This window comes from Sminthopsis crassicaudata, chromosome 4, assembly GCF_048593235.1.
Source record: "Sminthopsis crassicaudata isolate SCR6 chromosome 4, ASM4859323v1, whole genome shotgun sequence".
Lineage (NCBI taxonomy): Eukaryota > Metazoa > Chordata > Mammalia > Dasyuromorphia > Dasyuridae > Sminthopsis > Sminthopsis crassicaudata.
In genome coordinates this window covers 451,838,097-451,861,097 of record NC_133620.1, presented here as the reverse complement: position 1 = coordinate 451,861,097, position 23,001 = coordinate 451,838,097, and the positions used below count along the sequence as shown (strand labels likewise).

General features: G+C 47.0%; 2 protein-coding genes across 2 annotated transcripts in view; both read left to right on the top strand.

Annotated features, from left to right (window-relative positions):
- Positions 1-15,806, top strand: part of PHF12 (PHD finger protein 12) — a 34,211-nt gene extending 18,405 nt beyond the window's left edge. Inside the window, exons 4-15 of the mRNA XM_074263733.1 lie at positions 813-1,206; positions 1,814-1,934; positions 3,317-3,449; positions 5,548-5,712; positions 7,107-7,265; positions 8,068-8,866; positions 10,186-10,311; positions 11,481-11,624; positions 12,472-12,570; positions 13,439-13,521; positions 13,977-14,115; positions 14,555-15,806. Coding sequence (XP_074119834.1) covers positions 813-1,206; positions 1,814-1,934; positions 3,317-3,449; positions 5,548-5,712; positions 7,107-7,265; positions 8,068-8,866; positions 10,186-10,311; positions 11,481-11,624; positions 12,472-12,570; positions 13,439-13,521; positions 13,977-14,115; positions 14,555-14,889 — 2,697 coding nt within the window. The 3' untranslated portion in view covers positions 14,890-15,806. The remainder of the gene's footprint in view (positions 1-812; positions 1,207-1,813; positions 1,935-3,316; positions 3,450-5,547; positions 5,713-7,106; positions 7,266-8,067; positions 8,867-10,185; positions 10,312-11,480; positions 11,625-12,471; positions 12,571-13,438; positions 13,522-13,976; positions 14,116-14,554) is intronic.
- Positions 15,807-18,378: 2,572 nt separating this feature from the next.
- On the top strand, positions 18,379-22,957 carry DHRS13 (dehydrogenase/reductase 13). Its single transcript, XM_074263743.1, has 5 exons — positions 18,379-18,908; positions 19,061-19,179; positions 19,488-19,611; positions 19,855-20,166; positions 21,586-22,957. The coding sequence occupies exons 1-5, from the start codon at positions 18,782-18,784 to the stop codon at positions 21,945-21,947; spliced, it is 1,044 nt and encodes a 347-aa protein (XP_074119844.1). The 5' UTR covers positions 18,379-18,781; the 3' UTR covers positions 21,948-22,957.
- The last annotated feature ends 44 nt before the right edge of the window (positions 22,958-23,001 follow it).

Genomic DNA, 23,001 nt, shown 5'->3' with positions numbered 1-23,001 from the left:
ATACACCTGGTCTTTTAGAGCAGCCCCTTTCTTATCTACCAGACTTTCTTGGGCAGTCCCATCTCACCTGGCTCCTCCGACTTCCTATTGGGGAGGAGGGGTTCAGGGAGGTCACCCTCCCTTGGCCACTGGGTGCATTTAAAGGTTTTGTTGATCCTTATTCCTAAATAGGGTCATTGAAGTCAGGCAGGTTACAATAGAATACCCACGGTCACAGCAAATGAGTGATTGAACAAGGACCTAGAACCCAGAGGTCTCCCTTCTTGGTGTCAGGCCCATTTTGATTTTTCTGGCAGAGTCCTTAGACTTACTGATTAGCTCCAACTGACCTCCTTTGCTTGCTCTCCTTTTCCTTCCTAATTATATTTTTTAAATGTAATAGTTAAACATGAAATGTTGGAGATTAACTTTGCTAGAAACAAGTTAACGCAGTCTCTGGCTGGCACCCGAAATGGCCTGTGCAATTTCATATCTCTTTCTAATAGAATGTAACAACTTGGTTAATATGGTTAATACACCCATACTGTATATGGGTAAGACTGTATACTTCCTCAGTGTGGGTACAATGTAACTCCTCTTTTGTTACTGTAATTGCCTTTTAGTGATTTGCCCATCTTGAACCTCAAGTAACAATTGGGATTCTCAAATTGCACAGACTTAAGAATCCCCAGTGCAGACAACACTTGTAAGAGGTCCCTCTGTGGTCACAGAATTTGTTAAGACACCCTGGCGGGGCTTCCTCTGCCAGACTGACTGTTTTATGGCATTTGCTCTAACCCTTTTGTGATGGCCCTGCCTATTCATTTATGCAGAAGCGGGAACAGAAAAAAGAACTGGGCCAAGTCAATGGGCTGGTGGACAAATCTGGCAAACGAACCACATCCCCCAGCAGCGACACGGACCTGTTGGACAGATCAGCTGGTAAAACAGACCTCAAAGCCATCGCCCAGGCCCGGATCCTGGAACGGAGGGCTAGCCGGCCCGGCACGCCCACGTCTAATGCTAGCACAGAGACGCCCACCTCCGAGCAGAACGATGTGGATGAGGACATCATTGATGTGGATGATGAGCCGGCGGCCCCAGAGATGGACTGTGGGCAGCCCCAGCTGAAGCGACCCTTCGAGCTGCTCATTGCAGCGGCCATGGAGCGAAACCCTACCCAGTTCCAGCTGCCCAATGAGCTGACCTGCACCACAGCGCTCCCAGGTGAGGCTGCAGCCTCTGTATTAGCAGGTTGGTGGTCTTGGCTCCGCTTCCAGCAGCACCTTTCACACTGCCCATCTGAAATGGAGTTAATACCATTCAATACCTTCCCTTTCCCAAGGAGACTCCATCTTCCCCCCCATCCCCTCAGGCCTTCCTTTTTGTTTGAAACTAACTGGCTGAGAGATCCTGTTTCTTTTCTCATAGAAAATTGAGTTGCCTAGCTTTAGAAACCTGCAGCTGAGTGTACTACAAGGGGAGCTGGGGAGCTGAGGCTCTGGCCTGTCCTGCCACCTCCTCACACTTCACTCTCCCAAACAGGCCTCAGTCTTGGTTAGTTGAAATTGGGTGTCCACGTGTTCACCTGGCTTCAGGAAGGGTCTTTCTGGGAAATAGGTACCTTCTGCTTGGGAAGTTCTCTTTATTCATGCTTTTCTTCTATCTGCTACCTTTTCTTGTTTTAATCTGACACTGCCCACATTTAATGCAGTTCCCCTTGTCAGAGTGGTGTGTCTGTCCCTTTTGTTCCTTCCCCTTGGCTCCTTTCTATTCACTTCAGCCTGGCAGCTCTGAAACCAGGAGCAGGACAGAACTGTTGGTTGTTTTGCAGGTACTAGCAAGAGGAGGAGGAAAGAGGAAACCACAGGGAAAAATGTCAAGAAAACGCAGCATGAATTAGATCACAACGGGCTGGTTCCCTTACCAGTCAAAGTCTGCTTCACCTGTAACAGGTACCCATGGCCTTTCCAAATGCTAGGTCGCATTCAATGGCCAGAGTCCTTTTCTTGTCTGCCTGAAGCTAATGTTTCTCCTTTCCCAATTCCTTGGGGTCTTGAGTTGCACTTTATTTTTCATTTCTTCCTCTCATACATGCTGTACATTTCTGAGCATGCTTAACTGAGAGACCAAACAGCTTTGGATGCCTTCATACCTGGTGTAGATAAGGATCATTATGTCCTATGAATTTAAGTCCTTCTATTCTTTATCTGTTTGTGTTGTTTTAGTAAAGTCCAGTATAAACATAAATTATTACATATATAATATGGTCCTGTTACATCAGAATCCTGAAATAATGATAATTACTCATGCATACATAGTTTTTATACTCATAAAGGACTTCTTTACAAAATTCCTACACCTGCTATGATCTTCATTTTATGTGAGAAAAGCAAGGCTTATGTGAAATGCCTGAGCCAAGATTTGAGTCCAGGCAGGATTTGTAAATGGGTGGGCTTACTAAATATTAAAAAATGAGGCTGGAGAGGATTTTAAAATGCCAAGCATCCACTGGACAGTGCTGAGGTATCACAGTATCTAGAGGCAAATGGTCTGAGGAGATGACCCCTGGACTGTGAGTACTAAAAATTGCCTGACCTCATGCAGCCTCTAGCTGCTGTAATCTCTGCTTCCCTAGAATCCTGGCTCATCTCAGGTTGAGAGTTCCTCAGTGAAAGGAGCTTAGCCACTTGTTAAATCTGAACTGATCGGGTCATCCTCTGTTCAGGGCTGAGCGAGCTGGAGGAAAGTGCCCGCAAAAGGATCTAGAGTGTTGTTGGGGATGAAGAAATGTGAGACTTTTCAAGTCAGGCAAGAACAGTTTTAGCTAACATGTCTTCAGGTTGCTGGAACCACAGAGTAACAAATCATTTGTGACATTCCTTGAAACTTACTTATGGGGGGAAATGGAAAGACTTTCCTTTCACACCATTTCCTTGCTGTATGGCAGGCTAATTTTTTGCAGAGCACCCCATAAATTTGGCAGAGAGTGAGGAATCAGTGCAGTGAGATGAGGTGACCTCTGGAAAGGGGGAAAGTATTTTTCCCAATGAGTTCCTTCTGAGGTCTGAGAGCTGACATTGGCTGGTATCCCTAGAATGTATTGATCACTGGTCCTTCCTATTCTGCCACCTCAGCTACACTACCCATAAACATTCCTCATTCCCCAGAAAAGTGTTTCCTTCTGGGCCAGGGAAATTGGGGGGGTGGAGCTAGCCTCCAGGCCCAACCAACCTCCTCCATTGCTGCTTCTCTGCTGGTAGCAGTGCAGGGGCGGAGAGTTGAGGCCTGGACATTCTCGTCATACACATAAACGTACAACCTGTTGTCTTTGCAGGAGCTGTCGTGTGGCACCTCTCATCCAGTGTGATTATTGTCCCCTCCTGTTCCACATGGACTGCCTCGAACCACCACTCACTGCCATGCCGCTGGGCAGATGGATGTGTCCAAATCACATTGAACATGTGGTGGTAAGTACAAGCAGGACTCTAGGGGTCTTTTTCAAGCATAACCTAGTGAAAAAGAAAACTCAGTAAAGAATAAGATAAATAATAGGATCTTAGATCTAGAAGACACCTCGGTGGTCATCTGACCCGACCCTCTCACTTTACACATGAGGCAACTAAGAACCACAGAGGTGGAATGACTTAGTTGAGATTATCTGGCTAGGGAGTGACCGAGTTTGCTTAGAACCCCAGACCTTTGACTCCAAACTCAGCATTTTTCATTCCACCACTGCCTCCCTGATATGATTGCCTGGTTTGTTTTGGTGTGTTTATCAGTTTCCTAATAAGAAATTAATTTATGCTGCCTGTCTCTACACAGTTTCAGATTATTTTCACACACTTCAGCTCTATGAGTTGATGATTTCTCTTCCCCTTTCCCAACACCAAAGGAAAAAAAAGTTCCTTATTGTGACTTTGCAAATGTATATGAGTGAGTCCTGAGTTTACGCAGGAGCCCCCTATAGGAATTATTGATGTAATACTAGATAATTTGAAGAGTAATGACAAAATGAATATTTTTTCCTCAATATCTAGTTTTAAACCTTCTCTAGTCCTAGGGGGAAAGAACTTTGAAAATATATAAATATATTCTTGTATTTCAAGAACCTTTCCCATGAAAGGGAGAGGTACATTTCCAGAACAAAACTGGAGAGCACTTTCTCTAGCATAGGGGAGGCTTCCCCCTTTCTAACTGGGACAGTTTAAAAAAAAAAAAAATTCAGGAGCTAGAGAAGACCCAAAGAAAACAGCAGTTTTTGCCTGAAAAGTAGATGAAAGATTGTTCCTTTGATTTAGATGAAAGCACCTGTGCTGACACAGGGGCTGGTCATCATGCAGCATGGCAGGGCTGAGCCTTTGTCCCCTTTTATGGCTCACTGTTCACATCCAGACTCTCTCAGATTGAAAATTCTTGATTGTGTTTTGACTTAGTCACTGCTGTGACCACTTTCCCAAACAAAGGTGTGAAAGAAGGTCTCCATAGAATTTGTACATTTGCCACTTTGAGTCTCCTGCTCATAAAGTCACTGTTCCCCCCTTTCCTTAGCATAGGCATCCGGGGTAAGAAGGGAAAGGAAAGCCACCTGAGCTCTCATGGACTTTAATATTATTCCACTCTGAAAATAATATTAGCCCTCTTAGAAACCATCTCATTTATTAAACACCTTTCATTTTACAGAAATAAGTAAACTGAGACCTAGAAGTCAAAAGATTTCCCATGTTCACCCAGCTAGTTAGTGGCATAGCCAGAACAAGGCCAAGTATTACCTTGGACATCTCTTTGGAGGCCATCATCTTTCCTTTTCATCTGATGTTCTCAGCATGGCATGAAAATCAAGATTTTCCTCCCATTTTACAAAGGGAAATACTGAGGAATTTTATCGACATTTGACCCATGTTGCCTAATAAATCAGGTGTTTCACAGTATTCTTTTCATAGAGCAACAGTAAATAATGCTGCCTCCCTGTTGAAGGGATCCAGTATGATTTGAAAAAGTAGATGAATAACCCATAATCTTGCTGCTCTTGGCAAGGTCAGAAAAATACCTTCCCATCTTGGCTCAGGAATGATGATGATCTACAGGGGCCAAAATGAAAGCCCCCTCTCCCCCTATATCCTAGGATATTCTATTTCCATTCCTCATGGGGTCAGGAGCATACCCCCCTTTTCCCATCAGATCAGGATGAAAGGTTTGCCTGTGACCTCTTAATTACTCCCCCCAACTCCCCCAGGAGTGACTTGCCAAGGGTCACACAGCCAGAAAGTATTAAGCGTCTGAGGCCAGATCCTCCTTGACTTCAGGACTGGTGCTCTATCCACTGCACCACCACTTAGCTGCCCCTGACCTCTTAATTTTTTGAGAGGAAGTTTTGATGTAGAAGCAACTCAATATCTTTATTAGGGACATTTCCAAGTCAGTGTGGAGAGGAGGTGATCAAAGAAGCCCGTGTAGTTGGAGGTTTTCTTAACTGGAGCACAGATTCCTCATGTCACAATGATTTGAACTAGGGAAGTCTCTCTGGGAGCTACTATGGAGGTCGCTCTCTCTCTCTCTTCCCTGCAGCTGAACCAGAAGAACATGACCTTGAGCAACCGGTGCCAGGTATTTGATCGATTCCAGGACACCATCTCCCAGCACGTGGTCAAAGTGGACTTCCTGAACCGCATCCACAAGAAACACCCCCCTAACCGCCGGGTGCTTCAGGCCGTCAAAAGAAGAAGTTTGAAGGTAAAGCAGTGTCTTAGCAAGGACGGGAAATGTCCTCTCTCTAGGCTTTTCTCATTTGCCAGTGCCCTATCCAGGAGAATAGGAAGGGACAGAAGAGGATGTGACCCAGTTTGACAAAATGAGGTTTCTTGTTTTGGCCCAAATCACACAGACTGTTTGGAGAGGCGAGGAATAATTTGAAAGGGGGCAAAGATTATGAATTACAAAACTAAGCAAGATAAATCATTTTTTCCACTTTGTTTAGAGCCAGGCATTTGCTCTACATGGAAAAGATCTGGTATGGAAAGTGATTACATACACTTTTCAACTTCTTATCATTCAGAAACCCCACTCACTGTGACCCTGGGCATTAGGAATATACCAGGAGGTCTGTGTCCCTATAAAAGCTAAGGGAAATGCCTTGGTCTCTGTACCTAGTAACTTCCAAGTCCTTTCTGCTTGCTGATTCTAGCTGCAGTATCTATATTCAACCACTTGATGGCAGGCACTTTTTAAAAGTGCCTCTCCTTCCCTGGTTTCTTCAGGAAGGAAGAAAAATCACCCAGATTTAAAGATAAAGATTGTTGACTATTGACTATGTCATACAGAATGCAGATTAGAGTTTTGTGTGTTTCTGACCATGCAAACATTTGTGCAGAGATGAAAATCATATTCTCCCATAACTAAATTATTTCAAATAGGCAATTAAAATTTGGAAAAGTCAAGATTAAATTAATTTGTGAAAGCAAATTCAAGTATTTTAACTTTTAGGTGCTGAAACCCCCATAGTTTTAGGGTCCTTTCCAATTAAGGAAGATGGACTAAGTGACTTCACTGAGGCTCACCCAGTTCACTGGATGGTTTCTCCCTCTAGGCCAAAATCTCAGAGCACTGGCTAGCTGGCTGATATTTGGACAGGTTTGAGAATGAAACTAGATATATGTTAGTATTAAAGAATTGTAATCGACATTATTGGTAAGCTATGTTTTCAGTTTTATTTCACTACTTGGCACATAACCCCAAAAGAACATCAAAAACTGTCATGTGTTTTTGTCATCGTGTCATCATTGTTACTCCTTCAGCTATTTCGTATCTGTGGCTGATGTGTTGGTGGGAAATGACTGATCCTTTCTACCATGTTTGCTGAGGCATTTTGAAGCTGATGTGGACTTCCAAAAGCCTCTGCTGGGGAGAGTCAGTCAAAGAAGTCAATTAGCTTAGTGACATCTGCAGGTTCTTTGTGACCACATGCCTAGAGGAATGACTTATGCTGCCCTTACAGCCCAGATTGAAGCCCGCCACACAGGCAACAGCACCACAATCACCTCTTGTCACTTGGATGTGGGCGTTCAAGGCTAGAGTCATTGATGAAAATGGCCTGACCAGCCCTCCTTCCTTTTCTCCCCCCCCACTAGGTTCCTGATGCTATAAAATCCCAATACCAGTTTCCACCTCCGCTGCTCGCACCTGCGGCCATTCGGGATGGGGAGCTGATCTGCAACGGGGCCCCCGAGGAGTCGCAGAAGCACCTTTTGAACCCTGAGCACTCTGCTAGCCAGGCAGAGCAACAGGAGGTGAGTGAGGGCCAGCAGGCTGAGGCGTGCGGGCAGGGTCGTGCTGCACGGAGCGCTCCTGACTTTGCTCTTCACCCTGGGAGCTGAAGCTGGACCTAGAGAGAACAGAAGTCAGGAGGCCCTGTTGATGTGGTAGTCTGCAGCTGCCCATTACATCTCATTTATTAGGAGGCCATCTGGCTTTCTCCTCCAATGCTCATCTTGCACAAATCTTTGTTTAGCACCTGCCCAGGTCCTCTCCTACCCTCCCTCCCACCCTACCCCAAAGCCCACATGCCCAACACATTATTGACTCTTATTAGATCATAGGACAGATACCTTGAACTCTAGCATATATTGGAATAGGTATGTTTCTTAGAGCTAGAGAAAACAAGTGATTTCAGAAAGTGTTGGCCATTCATCCCCCTATTCCTGAATGACAGATTCCTCCAGAGCGGCTCCCTTCATTTATCCCCATCCTTCTAGAATACCTGTCCCCCAAGAGGCCTCCCATCTTTGTCATCTCTTAAAACATCTCTGTAAAGTCAGAAGGGATCCCTAATGAAGATCTGGAAGGTCACACAGATTGTGACTGGGATAGGGGCCTAAGAGAAGGTCACCAAGTGTCTGCTTCCTAGCGCTTCCCTCACTAGAGCTTGCCCAGCAAAGCCTGGGGCCTGGCACCTGGAGCCGCTTCCAAGCACCGAAGAGTGTCGTCGGCTGGTTTTCTGGATCTCGTGTGTGACGCCGCCGCAGCAGCAGTGGGTGAAACATGGTCCCTCGCTTCTCCCTCCTCTGACCTGCCTTTCCTTTCTGTTTGCAGTGGCTCTGTAGTGTTGTTGCACTCCAGTGCAGCATATTGAAACATTTATCTGCTAAGCAGATACCCTTGCATTGGGACTCTGAACAGACAGAGAAGGCTGATATTAAGCCTGTTATTGTGGCTGACGGCTCAATCACCACCTCTCTGCAGGCAGCTGACAAGACACCCACACCGTCCCTTTACCCAATGTCTTGCCCCTCCGGGATGACCACTCAGAACTCCCTGAGCTCATCTCCATCCCAGCAGCTCCCAGCCCCCGAGGACGTCAACTGCAGCTCTTGTATGGACAAATCCAAGAAAGTGGTGGCCTGTGGGACCTCTAATGGGCCAACAGGCACAGAGGTGAAAGCCAATGGGCCTCACCTTTACGGTATCCCCCCAGATCCCCCAGACCCCCGTCGGCTCCAAAGTTCTGGGACCACTCTCCCAGTAGTTTCCCACCGGCAATCATGGCCCCGGCCCCTCACACCACCAGTGGCTGGGAGCCTTCAGAACCACACTGTCGGTATCATCGTGAAGACGGAGAATACCACTGGCCCTGTCTCATGTACCCAGAGGAGCTTGGCACCCATCCCAAGCCTGCCACCTTCCATTCCCAGTTCTTGTGCCAGCCTAGAGACCACCAGCACTTTGCAAAGAAAGAATGTTCAGACACAGATAGGACCCCCACTGACAGATTCGAGGCCCCTCGGCTCACCCCCAAATGCTACTCGGGTGCTCACTCCCCCCCAGGCAGCAGGAGATGGCATATTGGCAGTGGGAGCCAACCAGCGATTCTGCTCACCAGCGCCATCTTCAGGTGAGTGTGTATCTAGGGGACTGATTTTGTGCACTACCTGGTAAATAATGGTAAATTCAGGAACTTCAGAGACAATCTTGTATACAAAGCACCATTTCCCCCTTTCTCCCTATCTCCTACCTCATCTCAGCTGCCATCTGTTCCCACATGCTTCAGTTAAGAAGGAACATGGTTAATTTGTCCCTACTTTGCAGAAATAGAATCCTAAGCAGTTTACTCAGGTCCCCTAGCAAGGCAGCCCAGATCTCTTGACCCTTCTGGCCATCTGGTTCTACCTGCTTAACTGTGTTTGCTGCTTTGGACACAGTAGGATCCTTTGAGCCATTTCTGTTGTTCTTAAGGTTCTAGGTAACTTCCTTAGCATTTCATGGTCCAAGGGAGAACTTGGATCCAGGAATTTGTGCAGAACTTCCCTGGCTTGACTCTTTGTAAAACTTCCTTATGAGTAAGAAGTGAAATGGAAATCCTTTTGACAGCCACACAAAGCTGATGACATGATCCTGTAAGCCATGGGTGCTTAGAATCTTCCTAGAAAAAGGTGGCACTGAGATTTAAGTCTTTTAACTCTAAATTCCAGGTATGAAGGAAGAACAAAAGAAAACTTGCTGGCTGATACATTTCTAGATAGGGTTGCCTCCCAGAACCTGTCTTTCATCATCCAGCTAAGAAAACATCAGTCTTCTTTTCCTGTGGAAAAAAAACTAGCAGTTTGTGGTTTGATATCCAGAGTTGCTAATCTGGTGTCTGAATGACATTTCAAATTCTGGTAGAATTTTAGGCAGAGAGGGCAGCTAGGTGACACATCGTATAGATCGTTACACCTAAAGTCAGAAAGACTCCTCTTCTTAAATTCAAATCGAGTCTCTCTCACTTCCTAGCTCTGTGATCTTAGACAAGTGTTTCCTCATCTGTAAAATGAGTTGGAGAAGGAAATGGCACACCACTCCAATATCTTTGCCAAGAAAACCCCAAATAAGGTCAGAGTTGGACATGACCAAAAAAGACTGAATGACAAAAAAAAAAATTATGCAGCCTCTTGTAATTTTTTCAGGTCTTAACCAGGTGATCCCCTATATGAGAAGACTCTCAATACACAAAATCAAAAATTATTATCTTTCCAAAGAATAAACATCTCAGTTTGAGGACTTGGGATTTTTTTTTTTTTTTTTTTTTTTTTTTTTTTTTTTTTTTTTTTTTGCTGGAGTAATTTACAATCTTTGGGAAGGAGAATGGGCTTTCCTGGGTTAAGAAACAAGACCAAACCAAAAACAGGGCACTTTAAAAATAACTCTTAACTTTTTTTTCTACTGTATCCACAGATGGCAAGGTCAGCCCTGGCACGTTATCCATAGGAAGCGCTTTAACTGTACCCCCTTTCTCAGCCAACTCTACTGCAATGGTAGATCTTACCAATTCTCTTCGAGCATTAATGGACGTCAATGGAGGTGAGTGGGCAGCTTCTAAAGTTTATAAGACTTTGGCAGTGAATCTCAGCATTATTTCCTTTAGACTGGTAATTAGGGATGTTTCTGAGGCAACAGGGATCAAACACGTTAGAGTGAAAGGAATGTTCCTTTCTTTGCCTTCCATCTTCTGAGCTCACAAGGACACCTGCAGAGATTAGGGGGTACACTCAGGTACCGGGACCTCATAGCCCCATTTATTTTATGGGTATTTTATTTTTCCAATTAAGTGTAAAGATAATTTTCAATATTCATTTCTATAAGATTTGGTGTTCCAAATTTTTTCTCCTTATCTACCCCATCCTGCCCTCTCCCGCAAGATAACAAGCAGTCTGAAAAAGGTTAAATGGGTGCAATCCTTTTAAATATATTTTCATATTAATCATATTGGGAAAGAAAAATCAAATCAAAAGGAAAAACTATGAGAAAGAAAAAAAGCAAAAGAAAAGGAGAAAATAGTCTCCATAATTTTCTCTCTGGATGTGCATGGCATTTTCCATCCCAAGTCTGTTAGAGTTGTCTTGGATCACTGCATTTGTGAGAATTTCTCAAGCCTGTCAATAATTGATCATCCCATAAGCTTGCTGTTACTGTGTACATTCTTTCCCCCCATTTTGTTCACTCAATATCAGTTCATGTAAGTCTTTTTGGGATTTTTGAAATCAGCCTGCTTATAACTTACTTGACCATTTCCTAATTGTTAGCCATCCACTGAGTTTGCAATTCTTTTCCACCACAAAAAGGGGTGCTACAAGCATTTTTGCACATAAGAGTCCTTTTCCCTCTTTTATGATTTATGACCCATTTATTTAGAACCCCCAAGGTCCACAGGAGAAAGATCCCCCAGTTCAGTAATTAAGTAGCCCAGACATTTATTGCTGAGGCATGTAGACAGAATAAGGGGTATCTGGAATATCAATATTGGTTGATTTTATTTAGCACGTTCAGCTTACTTGATATTAAGCCAACTTATCCTAAAAACCAACCACTGTAAAGCCAGAATTCAGAACCAGAAAGCAGCCCTCTTTTTGAAGTCAGACCTATAGATTGAAATGGCAGAACTTAATATCTGAAGAGTTTAAAGACCCTCCCACTTTTCACTTCCTCATGCCCTCCCTAGTTATTTATTGGCCTGTCTGTTTGGTTAACAGAGATTGAGATAAATATGCTGGATGAGAAGCTGATCAAGTTCCTGGCCTTGCAGAGAATACATCAGCTTTTTCCTTCCCGAGTCCAAACTGTGGTTGGCAATGTTGGGACTCATTCCCTGGCCCCCGGGGGGCACCATACAGAAGGTAGGTACATGGTCTGTCCACTCCATATGGCAGGGCAGCTATCCTTCCCTCCCTATGCAGTATGGGCTCTTGCTTTGAGCTTTTTCAAAGGTTAGGGGTCTCAGAACTTGGCCCTTTCTGATCAAGAGCAAAATGGTAACTCCAGCTTTTAAGTTGAACTCTGAGGCTTTTATAATCCGTTAGTACTTGCTCTCTCAAGGATCAAAGTGATCTACTTTGAGGCCTAAACTGAAAAGCCATCAGCAGGCAGGCAGTGATGTCCAGCAGACACTGGCCTCTGTGATGTGCCCACTCTGATATATGTATCACCTTCCCCAGACATTGGAAGAGGTCAAGAGCAGGCAAAGGGCCATCAGACTGGCCTTGAAGTATTTGGGGAGGTAGTATATGAGCTGAAAGAAGGAATAGTATAAGAGTAGCTGGTGTTTACTTAAGATTACAAGGTGTTTGACCTTATTTTATGTCATTTGTTCAGCAGCTTTGTGAGTTAAGCATTAGAAGTATTATTATCCCCATCTTACAGAGAAAAGGTGCCGGGGATCATCTCAGGAGCCTGGCCCTCAGCTGCTTCTCCCAGTCTCTCCCAGATGGTCCTTCTCCTTGAGCTTGAAAAGCTTCAGAAAGCTGAGCCATTACATAGCCAGGCTTGGCCCCCTGCAGCCAACGCCAGCCTAGAAGAGTCCTGACTAGAGCCCTAAGGCATTTTCCTCAGGAGAAGGCATTATCAACTTATCTATCCAGTTATTTAAGTGAGAGTTAGCCCCCAATATATGGGTCCTGGCAGGCCCTCTGTACCTGACCTCTGATATCATCCCTATCTGTGTGTGTGTATGTGTGTGTGTTGTAGTGCACAGAAAGGAAGTGCAAGCCCGAGCTGTATTCTACCCTCTCATGGGTTTGGGAGGAGCTGTGAACATGTGCTATCGAACCCTCTACATTGGAACAGGTGAGCCAGCCTTTAAGAAGAGCCTCTGAGATTGTGTTAGGAACCACCCCCCACAGCCCCAACACTGGGAGGGGAGGAGGGGGCCCCTCCCCAGGCATTCATTCAGCTAGGGACCCTAAACAATAGAGAAGAGGGGGCAAGTAGCTACTTGTCCATCCCCACATAGGACAGAGCAAGAGAAAATGGGCTTGAGTGACAGCAAGAGAGATGCAAGTTAGCCTTAACTTCTGGACATTGAGACTGGTTAATCAGCACAAGAAGGTACCAGAGGAGGTTGTGGACTCTACTTTCCTAGAGATGTTTTAAGAATAGGTGAGATGCACACATGCCCATATTTGCCCAACCCTGCATTTATCTCCCAAGGGGTTGGATATGTTAACCTCCAGAAGGATTTTTCTGAGACCTTTCTAGCCCAACAGTTGCCCTACCCTTCTAGTGGATACGATTTAATAGATCTTTCACCTTTCAAAATGTGTCCCAATTAAAGACCATGTCCCATTGCTCAGAGATCTCTTTTCTCTAGCAGAAAATGGTAGCTATATATCCCAAAGGATATTTGATTGTCCTTGCACTTTCTAAGCAGAGAATTAGTAGGGCCCTTGGCTTTCGTTCACTTTGTGTGCCCTCTGACCTTGAGAGGTCAGAGCAAAGGAACAGTTACTCTGTCCAGCAGAGAGACAGCTGAAAACAACCCCCAACCTGGGGCTGTCACCCCCATCTCTTAAAGCTAGAAAGGCAGGGACCCTCAGCCGCCTCCTCCATTTCTTACTTCATACCCCAAAGGCAAAACTTTGAGGCAAAACTCAAGAACTACTTCTTGGAATCTGTGTTCTGTCTCTTTCCTCCCATACTCACCATCCACCTATAGGAGCTGACATGGATGTGTGCCTTACAAACTACGGTCACTGTAACTACGTGTCTGGGAAACATGCCTGCATCTTCTATGATGAGGTGAGTGAGAGCAGGCCCCGGGGATGACGACTAATCTTTGCAGACCTCAGGGATCGTCCTGTTCACTGACTCTCCCCTCCTGAAAATGAAGGGCCAGAGGCTCGCTGTCTCACTGTGCCTTCTGAGCAGAAAGAAGCAGTCAGCAGCTCTCTTCCTGGTGGCTTTGGGCAGGGCAGCCTGCTGTTGGGTTCCATTGGTCAGGTGACTAGTGATCCCATGCCACTGTCCTGTCTTGGAGTCAGTCAGCTGTGCCTGGACACCCAGGGTGTGCGCAGCTGGAGGCAGGGCCCTGCCTGGGAGGCTTAATTCTTGGAAGGACTTCAATAGCCTAAGGAGAGGCTATCATGAAGGCCCTTGTGATTGGAGGTATAAGCATTTGGGGTTGGGGGATCTGCCTGGGCAGACAGCATAGCTCTGTCCCCAGCTTGATGAGCTTATGTCTAGTTTTCCCCTAGAATACCAAGCATTATGAGCTGTTGAACTACAGTGAACACGGGACAACGGTGGACAACGTGCTGTACTCCTGTGACTTCTCAGAGAAGACGCCTCCCACTCCCCCCAGCAGTATTGTTGCCAAAGTGCAAAGTATCATCAGTAAGTTTGGACAAGGCCCATTGAGGGACTGGCTCTGAATTGCCCTTTATCTCCTCCCACCTCCTCTGGCCTTATTCTTTCCCTTCTTTGAAGGGCATCTCTAGCTCTGGGGTTATGATCTGCCTGCCATGTTGGTACCCCCCCTTTTGGGGAGAAACACTGCACCAGTGTCCTAAACACATATTCTTTCTCCTTAGCCTTCCTTCAGTCCCAATAGATCTTTCCAGTTTCCAATTCCCGGCCTTATCTCTGCTCAGCTTACTTGACTTCCCCACACAACTGCCATAAGCTTGTGCATTTGCCCAGAATTCCCCATGTAGCCCCCTCCTCACTCTTCATAAAGCCATGCTCTGCTCATCTAATCCTCAGTGAGACTGCTGCTGCTCGGGGGACCTGCACCCCCCTCCCTCTGACCCCGCGTCCCATCTTCTTCTCACAGAGCGCAGAAGGAACCGGAAGCAGGAAGAGGACTCCTCTGAAGAGGCGGCTATGATGAGCTCCCAGGCCCAGGGCCAGCCCCGGTGGCCGTGTAACTGCAAAGCCAGCAGCTCGAGCTTGATAGGGGGCAGCGGGGCCGGCTGGGAGGGCACGGCCTTGCTGCACCACGGCAGCTACATCAAGCTGGGCTGCCTGCAGTTTGTCTTCAGTGTCACGGAGTTCGCAACCAAACCGCCTAAAGGGGACACTGCCCTCCTTCCAGATGGGGGCCTGGCTGAGAAGCTCTCTCTCAAGCCTCCCCAGGGCCCCGTGCTGCGTTCCAACTCAGTGCCCTAGGCCGTGGGCGCAGGCTGGCAAGCCCTCCTTCCACGCACCTCCACCCTGAGACTCCTCCAATGCAAACATGTACAAAACCAAGCCCGCGGTTTTTCTATCCTCCACCAGAAACTGTTCAACTCCAACCTTTGCATGAAATGAAGAAAACCTTTTGACTCTTTTTTTATCCTTTTCTTCTTTCTCAAGTTCTAGGGGGCATTTGCACATATATTTGTACTCGACATTTCATGGGAACGGGGCAGACCGGAGCTCAAAGGAGCTTTGGGGAGGGGAGGCTGAGGACCTGGACACTTCCTCCGAAGCAAAAATCAAGACGGACCCTGCCCCACCTCCCTCCCCACCCCAGACCCCACCCCGCCCACCCACCCACCGTTGTAAAATAATCAGAAACTTGTTCTATTTTGTGGCAGTGACAATAGTTTTATATTAAAAGAAAAAAAAATACAGTTTTCATACAGCAAAATCTATACAATATCATTGTTTTATTTAATATAAAGATCGCTACCCACTCTCCTCCCATGGCTCCCCCTCCCCCCTGCTGCGGTTGCACTACAGGTAGCCTACTGTGTGTTGTGGACAAATGGAAGATTTAACTCTTTTCTGGCTGTCCATCCTGTTGTATTTCAAATAAGGAAAAGCGTATCGGATTTTGTGTAAATACACCCAGTGATGGCATTTTTTCAATGTTTTTAAAGCTGTGTACAGTACATGTGGTAGGACGTTTTCTTCAAATTGTCTATTGTAGCAAAAACGTTTTGTCGTAAACCTGTTTTTGTCTCCTTTTTGTTCTCTTGCCACTTTTACCCTCAACCCTTCTCCCCTCACGGCTAGTACCAATGTACATAGTAATTGTAATGTTTTAGACTTTACAAAAACTTTCCTGTATTCTGTATATAAAAAACCAAAAATACTTCAAATCATGTTTTCTGCCTGTCTGTCATGCCTGTCATCACCTTGAGAAGAAGGTCTTCCCGTTCTCCCTGAACCCCCAGGGACTCATGGCCAAAGATGGGGAAGATGAGCTCTTTGGACAATCTTTATTTAGCCTTTAACATTGTTCCAGGAAAATGGAAACCTCTGTGAAATTTGAATTTTCAATGGATGAGAGAAGGAAAGGCAGTGACTCGTGTATCATTTGGGGTGGGAGTATCCTGTTGTTAAAATTTTGGGGGGTGTTAGGTGTCAGAACTTGTGACTGGGCTCTGTAATCAAACTAGACCCTCCCCAGCCCTGTGAACCTGGATGAGGGAGAAAGTAGGGCCTTGTTTTCACTCACTAACCTTTGGTTTCCTGTGTAATCCTTATGCATCTTACTCATTTAAAAGTACTGTTTTGAGAAGGGGTGTGTGGGCTTCCCAAGATTACCAAGAAGGTCCATGACCCAGGAAAGGTGATTTAGAGCAAGGGCGCCAAACAGGTTCTGAAGTCTAGTAATTAAGTAGCAGTGTGACTCGTGGGTGGAAAGACCTTTGGATTCATTTGGTGGTTTTTATGTTTTTAACTAGCTTGGTTGGTGTAAGGGGACCAAAGGCACTTTCGCATTCATCTCATTTTCTGAAACGGAAAACTAGAAACAAGCCTTGCTGTCCGAGCAGCCCCGGTCTAGGGAGCATTGAGAGATCTCATCTCTGTCCATAGAATCTCAAGAGTGGGAAGACTTCAGGAGTCATCTAGGCTGACCCTGGCCTGAATAGGAACACCCTCCCCAACAGCCATCCCAGCCTCCCCTGGAAGACCTCCATTGCCAACTAAGGCAGTCCCTTCCACCTGTTGGTAGCTGTGATTGCCAGGAAGTTCACCTTCCCTGAAACGGAAATCCCCAATTTCCACTGGCTGCTTGTAGTTTTGCTCTCTGCACCTTTGCAGAACAAAACAAATCCAATTTACACATATCAACCTTTTGAGCATCTTTGAAGGAAGTTATATTGAGGAGTGTGAGGATTAGTGGCAGAGCATTGGTCTGAGAGGAGACCTGGCCATCTCACTTCTCTTTTCTCCCCTATAATCCGAGGTTGGGCTAGAGAGGAAGGGGGGGGTGAATGCAACTTTGGACTTGGAGTGAGAAGGAACTGGTTTAGACTCCTACCTCTGAGCTGTGAGCTGTGGGATCTGGGCAGGACATTTAAAATCTGAATTTCCTCATCTGTAAAATGGGGTAATACCTACCTCACAGGGTTGTTGTGAGGATCAAATGAGATAATGTATGTAAAGTTCATTGCGAACCTCAAAAGTGCGATATAAACGTTAGCTTTTATTATTAGATTTCTTAAGGTCCACTGAGATGTCTATAAAGCATTTTCTAAACTGAAAGTTGCTATTATTGAATTTGAAAACTCCCATCCTGAGTGAGACGGCGATGTTCTCCCCTCAGAATCTTCCGAACTTTTACCAGCCCAGAATTCTCTGCAGAGAGGTAGGTGTTTTGAAAGCTGGCAGAAACAGGGTTATCTTAACACCTTACTTTAGCCCGTGAGGGGCAGAGCTGAGATGGGATCTGTGGGCACTGACTTGTGTATTGAGCAATTACCATAGTTGGAACCCAGCGCAGGGTATTGGATAAAATGGCAAAAGGAATTTGGAGGAAAGGGAGAATTTCTACAAATTCTGACAGTGCTGAGATATTCAGGGTATCCCAGATGTCTTAGCATAGTTTTAAGCTACTAGAATTTAAATATATACTTGAACAAAGGGATGTGTGTATATAAATATACATATTTATACATATAAATATACATGTTTATGCATTTATACATATATGCATTCTGTAGATATGTACACATGCCATATATATATATGTACACAGATCAAGATAAAAGTACGTACTAAATATATATATGGGTTTTTTGGAGGAGAGATCTGTTTTACAACATGACTTGCACACCGTCACATTTGCCTTTTCAAAGGGGGAGAGGAACATTTTTAATGTTAAGAAAGTTGTTTTTCATGCAACAGGGATAAAATTTAAATATTTATTAAAGAAAAAACATACCTAGAGAAGGGAATATAGAAAAAGGTTCTGTTGGGAAGAGAGGAATATGTAAACTCTAAAATATGTATTAAAAAAAAAAAGAAAAATATATATGTGGAAGGAGGCATCCCATCCACTAAATATGAACGATAAATAAAGGTGCCATATCTAAGGAAGAGGAGCGGGAAGGCTCCCTGGGAAAAAATCCGTCGTGAGATTGGGGAGGTGGGCAAGATGCCGGGGACCACCTGGAGAAATTGGGGAGGCCGGGATGGGGGGAAGGCACGAACCCCCCTCCCCCAACCTGGAGGCTCATCAGGAACGTTAGCTGGGAATTTCTCCATGGGAGAGCTGGCTCTCAGTCCCAAGTTGGCGCTTCCTACCTGTGCGGTCAAGACCTCAACTTCCTGGTCCATGACAGGAGCTGCTCCTCCGTCCTCGCCAAGGGTTCTGCTACCCCGGGCAGGAGCTGAGCTTTCTCACCTGACCTCTGCTCTGCCCACGTCATCTCCCTGGGCCTCAGTTTCCTCCTCTGTAAAATGGGTCCAGCTCCTGGGAGCCTTTGCGGGTCTCCACACCTGAGCAAGGCGCACTGTCCCTCTCTCGCCTGGAGGTGGCGCTGCTGCCCCTGCCGGCCCATTTCCTGGTCCTGATGGGGGCGACATCACTACCCCCCAAACTTCCTAAAGCCAAACCATCCAAGTCCCCATCTCCAACGGCTGCGCTGCCGGAACAGACCCGGATTCCCCGCCCCGCCCCTGCAGATGAGCCGCCCCGGCCGTTTGGGGCCGAGCGATAGCGACACGAGCAAGTTTGAGTCCTGAGAGCTGCCATAGTTGGGGGAGGAGCCAGGGAGCAGAATTGAAATCCACCAGGTGGAAATTGACCGCTGCTCCCGGCCCCCGGCGCCCGCACCGACTGGCCATGGACGGGCTCCTGCTGGGAGCCGGGATGCTCCTGGGCTCCTACGTCCTCGTCTACTATAACTTCATCAAAGCCATGCCCTGTACGAGCCCCATCAGCCTAAAGGGGAAGACGGCCGTGGTCACAGGTAAGGAAGGGCCCACCCTTCTGGGCCGGGATATTGCCCTCCCCCGCCCCTGCCCCCTCTCCCGCGGCCGGGCGCTGGGCGAAGGCGGGGAGTCTGGTGCGTGTGCCCGGGCCTTCACGCCCGCGCCCAGCTGTACTGACGGGGGCTTTCAGGTGGCAACACTGGCATCGGGAAGATGACGGCCCTGGAGCTCGCCCAGCGCGGGGCCCGGGTGGTGTTGGCGTGCCGCAGCAAGGAGAAGGGGGAGGCTGCTGTCTATGACATCCGAAAGGTAACCGTGACCTTGAACTCCGACCCGCGGCCTTACAGACGTTTTAGAACTTTTATCTATGTATATTTTTAGTCTTTCCCATAAATACACGTTACTTCATATCCCAGGGCCTTCTTGTTCAACCCTTTCATTTTATTAATGAGCAAACGAGCCTCAAGAAAATTAAGTCACTTGCCCCAAATCCCATCGGTAAGTAGTAAGCGGTAGAAGGGGCTCGGAACACAGGCCAAGAAACAGGGGTCAGGTCTCACGGGGAAGGAGGTGGCAGCGCCCGGTGTTCTCACCCCCTCCCGCCCTGTTGTCTCCAGGAGAGTGGCAACAACGAGGTCATCTTCATGCTGCTGGATCTGTCCAGCCTAACCTCTGTCCGTTCCTTTGCTACGGCCTTCCTGAGCTCAGAGCCGAGGCTGGACTTCCTCATCCACAATGCAGGTGAGAGAGGGGAAGTGAGGGGGGGCCTGGACTCAGGGCTGGTCCCTGGCAGTGACTACCCCCAGAAAAGGGAGGCGGTGTCACTATGCAAGCTATGGGTGTATGAGGATAGTTCACGGTTACCATTTTATAGATTGGGACACTGAGGATCAAGGAGAGTTGGCATGAGTCTGCTGGAAGGGGCATTGGAAATAAGAGCTAGGAACTTTCCTCTTCCTCCTCCCAACATTGCTCTTTCCTTAGGGATCAGTTCCTGTGGCAAAGTTAAGGAAAGCTTTAATCAGATCCTACGGGTAAACCACGTGGGGCCTTTCCTGTTGACCCATCTGCTGCTTCCCCGGCTGAAGGCCAGTGCTCCAAGCCGTGTGGTGGTGATGGCATCAGCAGCCCACCGCCGTGGGCGCCTGGATTTCTCCCGTCTGGATCGCCCAGTCTATGGCTGGCAGCAAGAGTTACGGGCATATGCAGACAGCAAGCTGGCCAATGTGCTGTTCATTCGAGAACTTGCCACCCAGCTGGAGGGCACTGGAGTCACCTGCTACGCTGCCCATCCAGGTGAGCATGGGTGTCACAATTCTACTGTTGACTCTTCAGAGTCCTGGCTTCTATCTACTTCCCACTTGTAAGCCAAAAAGCATTACATGAGAAACAACTTGGTTTAACTAGTAGTATACTTCCTTTGGATCCATGAAACACTGGGTTCAAATCCTGCCTCTGACACTATCTAGCTCTATGAACTAGTTACTATCCCTCTCTGAAGGGAGGAGGGCTTCTAATGTTCCTCATATCTCTAAACCAATAGCCTATGAATGACTAAGCTAAAAAAGAAAATAGAGAGGGCAGCTAGGGGGCGCAGTGGATAGAGCACCAGCCTTGAATTCAGGAAGACCCAAGTTCAAATCTGGTCTCAGACACTTAGCAATTCCTAGCTGTGTGACCCTGGGCAAGTCACTTAACCCCAGCCTAAAAAAAAGAGAGAGAGAAAATAGAGATTATTTAATTCTGAATCAACCTCCTTATACCTCAAAGGAACAAACTGGTCTCAAGAGAAGGGACTTGCCCAAAAGAACATAGCTAGACCGAAGAGCTAGGAATACAACTCTGGTCTGCTGACTCCCCCGTGCTTTCTACTATACTGCCTCCCAAATAGCTGAATGCCCAAAGAGGCAGGAGCATATAAAGGTAAATTATTATTAGCTGACCTTAGCATTCTCAAGACCTGGATTAAGGGCTGCCTCTGTGACTCCCCATTCAACCCTGCAGCTGTTTATAATCTCCCTAAGGTGGCAAAGCACGTGCATGCATCCATCGGTTAGTCAGACAACCAGGCAGTATTTCCCAGGCACTGGGGTTAACAACTGAGGACGCCCAGGCCAGAGATATCAGATATAGTGCCTGCTCTCCAAATGCTTACATTCTAATGGAGACACAAACTAAATGCACAAACTAAAGAAACACACAGGGCCAGATCAAAGAAGGGAGTACCCCAATGGAGCTGGAGTGAGCAAGGAGCCAAGGCTTCATGAAGAAAACAAGCTGGTTCTTGAGAGTCTGGTAGGCAGAAAGGATGGTCCTCCAGGACAGGAAATGGTATAAAATCGGAGTGCCCCAGTCATGTTCAGTGGTCAGGACAGAGAAGACTAGCAAGTCTAGGGAATTCACCTGGGGGAAAAGTGAATGTCAGGCTAACACTACTCTTTCCCTCTCTTGTTTTGGATTCTCATCCCTTAATCTCTCCAAGGCCTTCCCAAGCCCTCCTGGACCGGGATATAGTATGGCCCAGTGGAGAAGATGTTGAATTTGGAGATGAGATCTAAGTTTAAATCCTGAGACTGCCATTTAACATCTGCCTGATAATGGGCAAGTCATATAATATTATCTTTTTCAGTTCTCAGTTTCTTCTGTAAAATGAGCCTCTGAACCTCAAGCCTCCTAGGTCTTCTGCCAACCTTGTTTTCATTCTTTGGCCCACAGGTCCAGTAAACTCGGATTTGTTTCTCCGGCATGTTCCAGGCTGGCTGCATGTGTTATTATCCCCCTTGGCCTGGTTGGTGCTAAGGACTCCAAGAGGGGGCGCACAGACACCCCTCCATTGTGCCCTACAGGAAGGCATAGAGCCACTTAGTGGTCGATATTTTGCCAACTGCCATGTGGAAGAGGTTCCTGCCTCGGCCCGGGATGACCGAGCTGCCCGTCGGCTGTGGGAGGCCAGCGAAAAACTGGCCGGACTGACTAAAGAGGAAACACAGAACACTAACTCACAGCCAGGGTCTCCACGCAGCCCCTCTGCCCATGTCACCACAGACCCAGCACTCTCTAGGTTTAGAAATCTCTAGATGCTATTGCCCCCTGCTGGGCAGAGCACATCGTGTTTGTGTACAGCTATGTCTTGGGGGGCTCAGGGCCAGAATTGAGCTTCTCTGAGTGCCTACTAAGCCTGCAGCAGCAGTGATAAGCTGCTGAAAAGCCAAAGGTAATACTGTGGCATTTCTGTGAGGGGGTACTCTCTCAGACCCCTTCTCTGAGCCTTGGTTCCCTCATCTGTAGAAGAAAGCAGGTTGGATGAGGTGATCTCAGCAATCCCATCCAGATCTAAATCTGGGGACACACATACACACATACACACACTCTCACACATACACACATATACACTCACACTCACATGCATACATATACACACACAGTGTTCAGCCTAGAGTTGATTCCCATTGCACTGGGCTGGCCATCTCATGCCCCCTCACCCCATGCCCACCCCTACCCCATCTGTCTCCAGGCCTTTCTCCATCTTCTCAGAGCCTGGACTCTACTTTTTGTTAATGGGTAGATTATTTGGGGAGGATACCAGAAAGGAGGGTGGCATTAGGTGTTTATCATCCTTCAGGGCCTTGGGAAGAGGATCAATGGAGGATTAGCCCCTTGGGGGTGGATTAAGGAGCAATGATTATTGTCTTTGGCTTTGGGGAGAGAGGTAACAGGAGGTGATCAGGATCCCTGGAGGTGACAGGACATTTCACTTCCCCCCCCAAGGCCCCTAGGGATGGAGGTGATCATTGTCCCCCAGGGGCCTAAGGGCTGGAAGTGACCGGAGATGATCACTGTCTTCCTGATGGAGGTGATAGGAGATGCTCTTGATCCCCTGGAGGTGATGGGTGATGTTTATCTCTTCCCTCCTCGTGGAAGAAGTGTGACATCCCCTGGGAGCAGGAGAGCTGGGAAAGTGGGAGCCCAGGTGGAGATTAGCTCCACCGGGTACCCGTGGGGCCCGAAGTGACCTTTGCAGGAGCGGAGGGGCGGGGAGAGAAGGGTTTCTGTTTTTGCGGGACCAATAAAGGCTGGATTTCCACTATCTCTCTGCCTCTCTTTAAAGCCGCCACACTAAACCTGACGGCC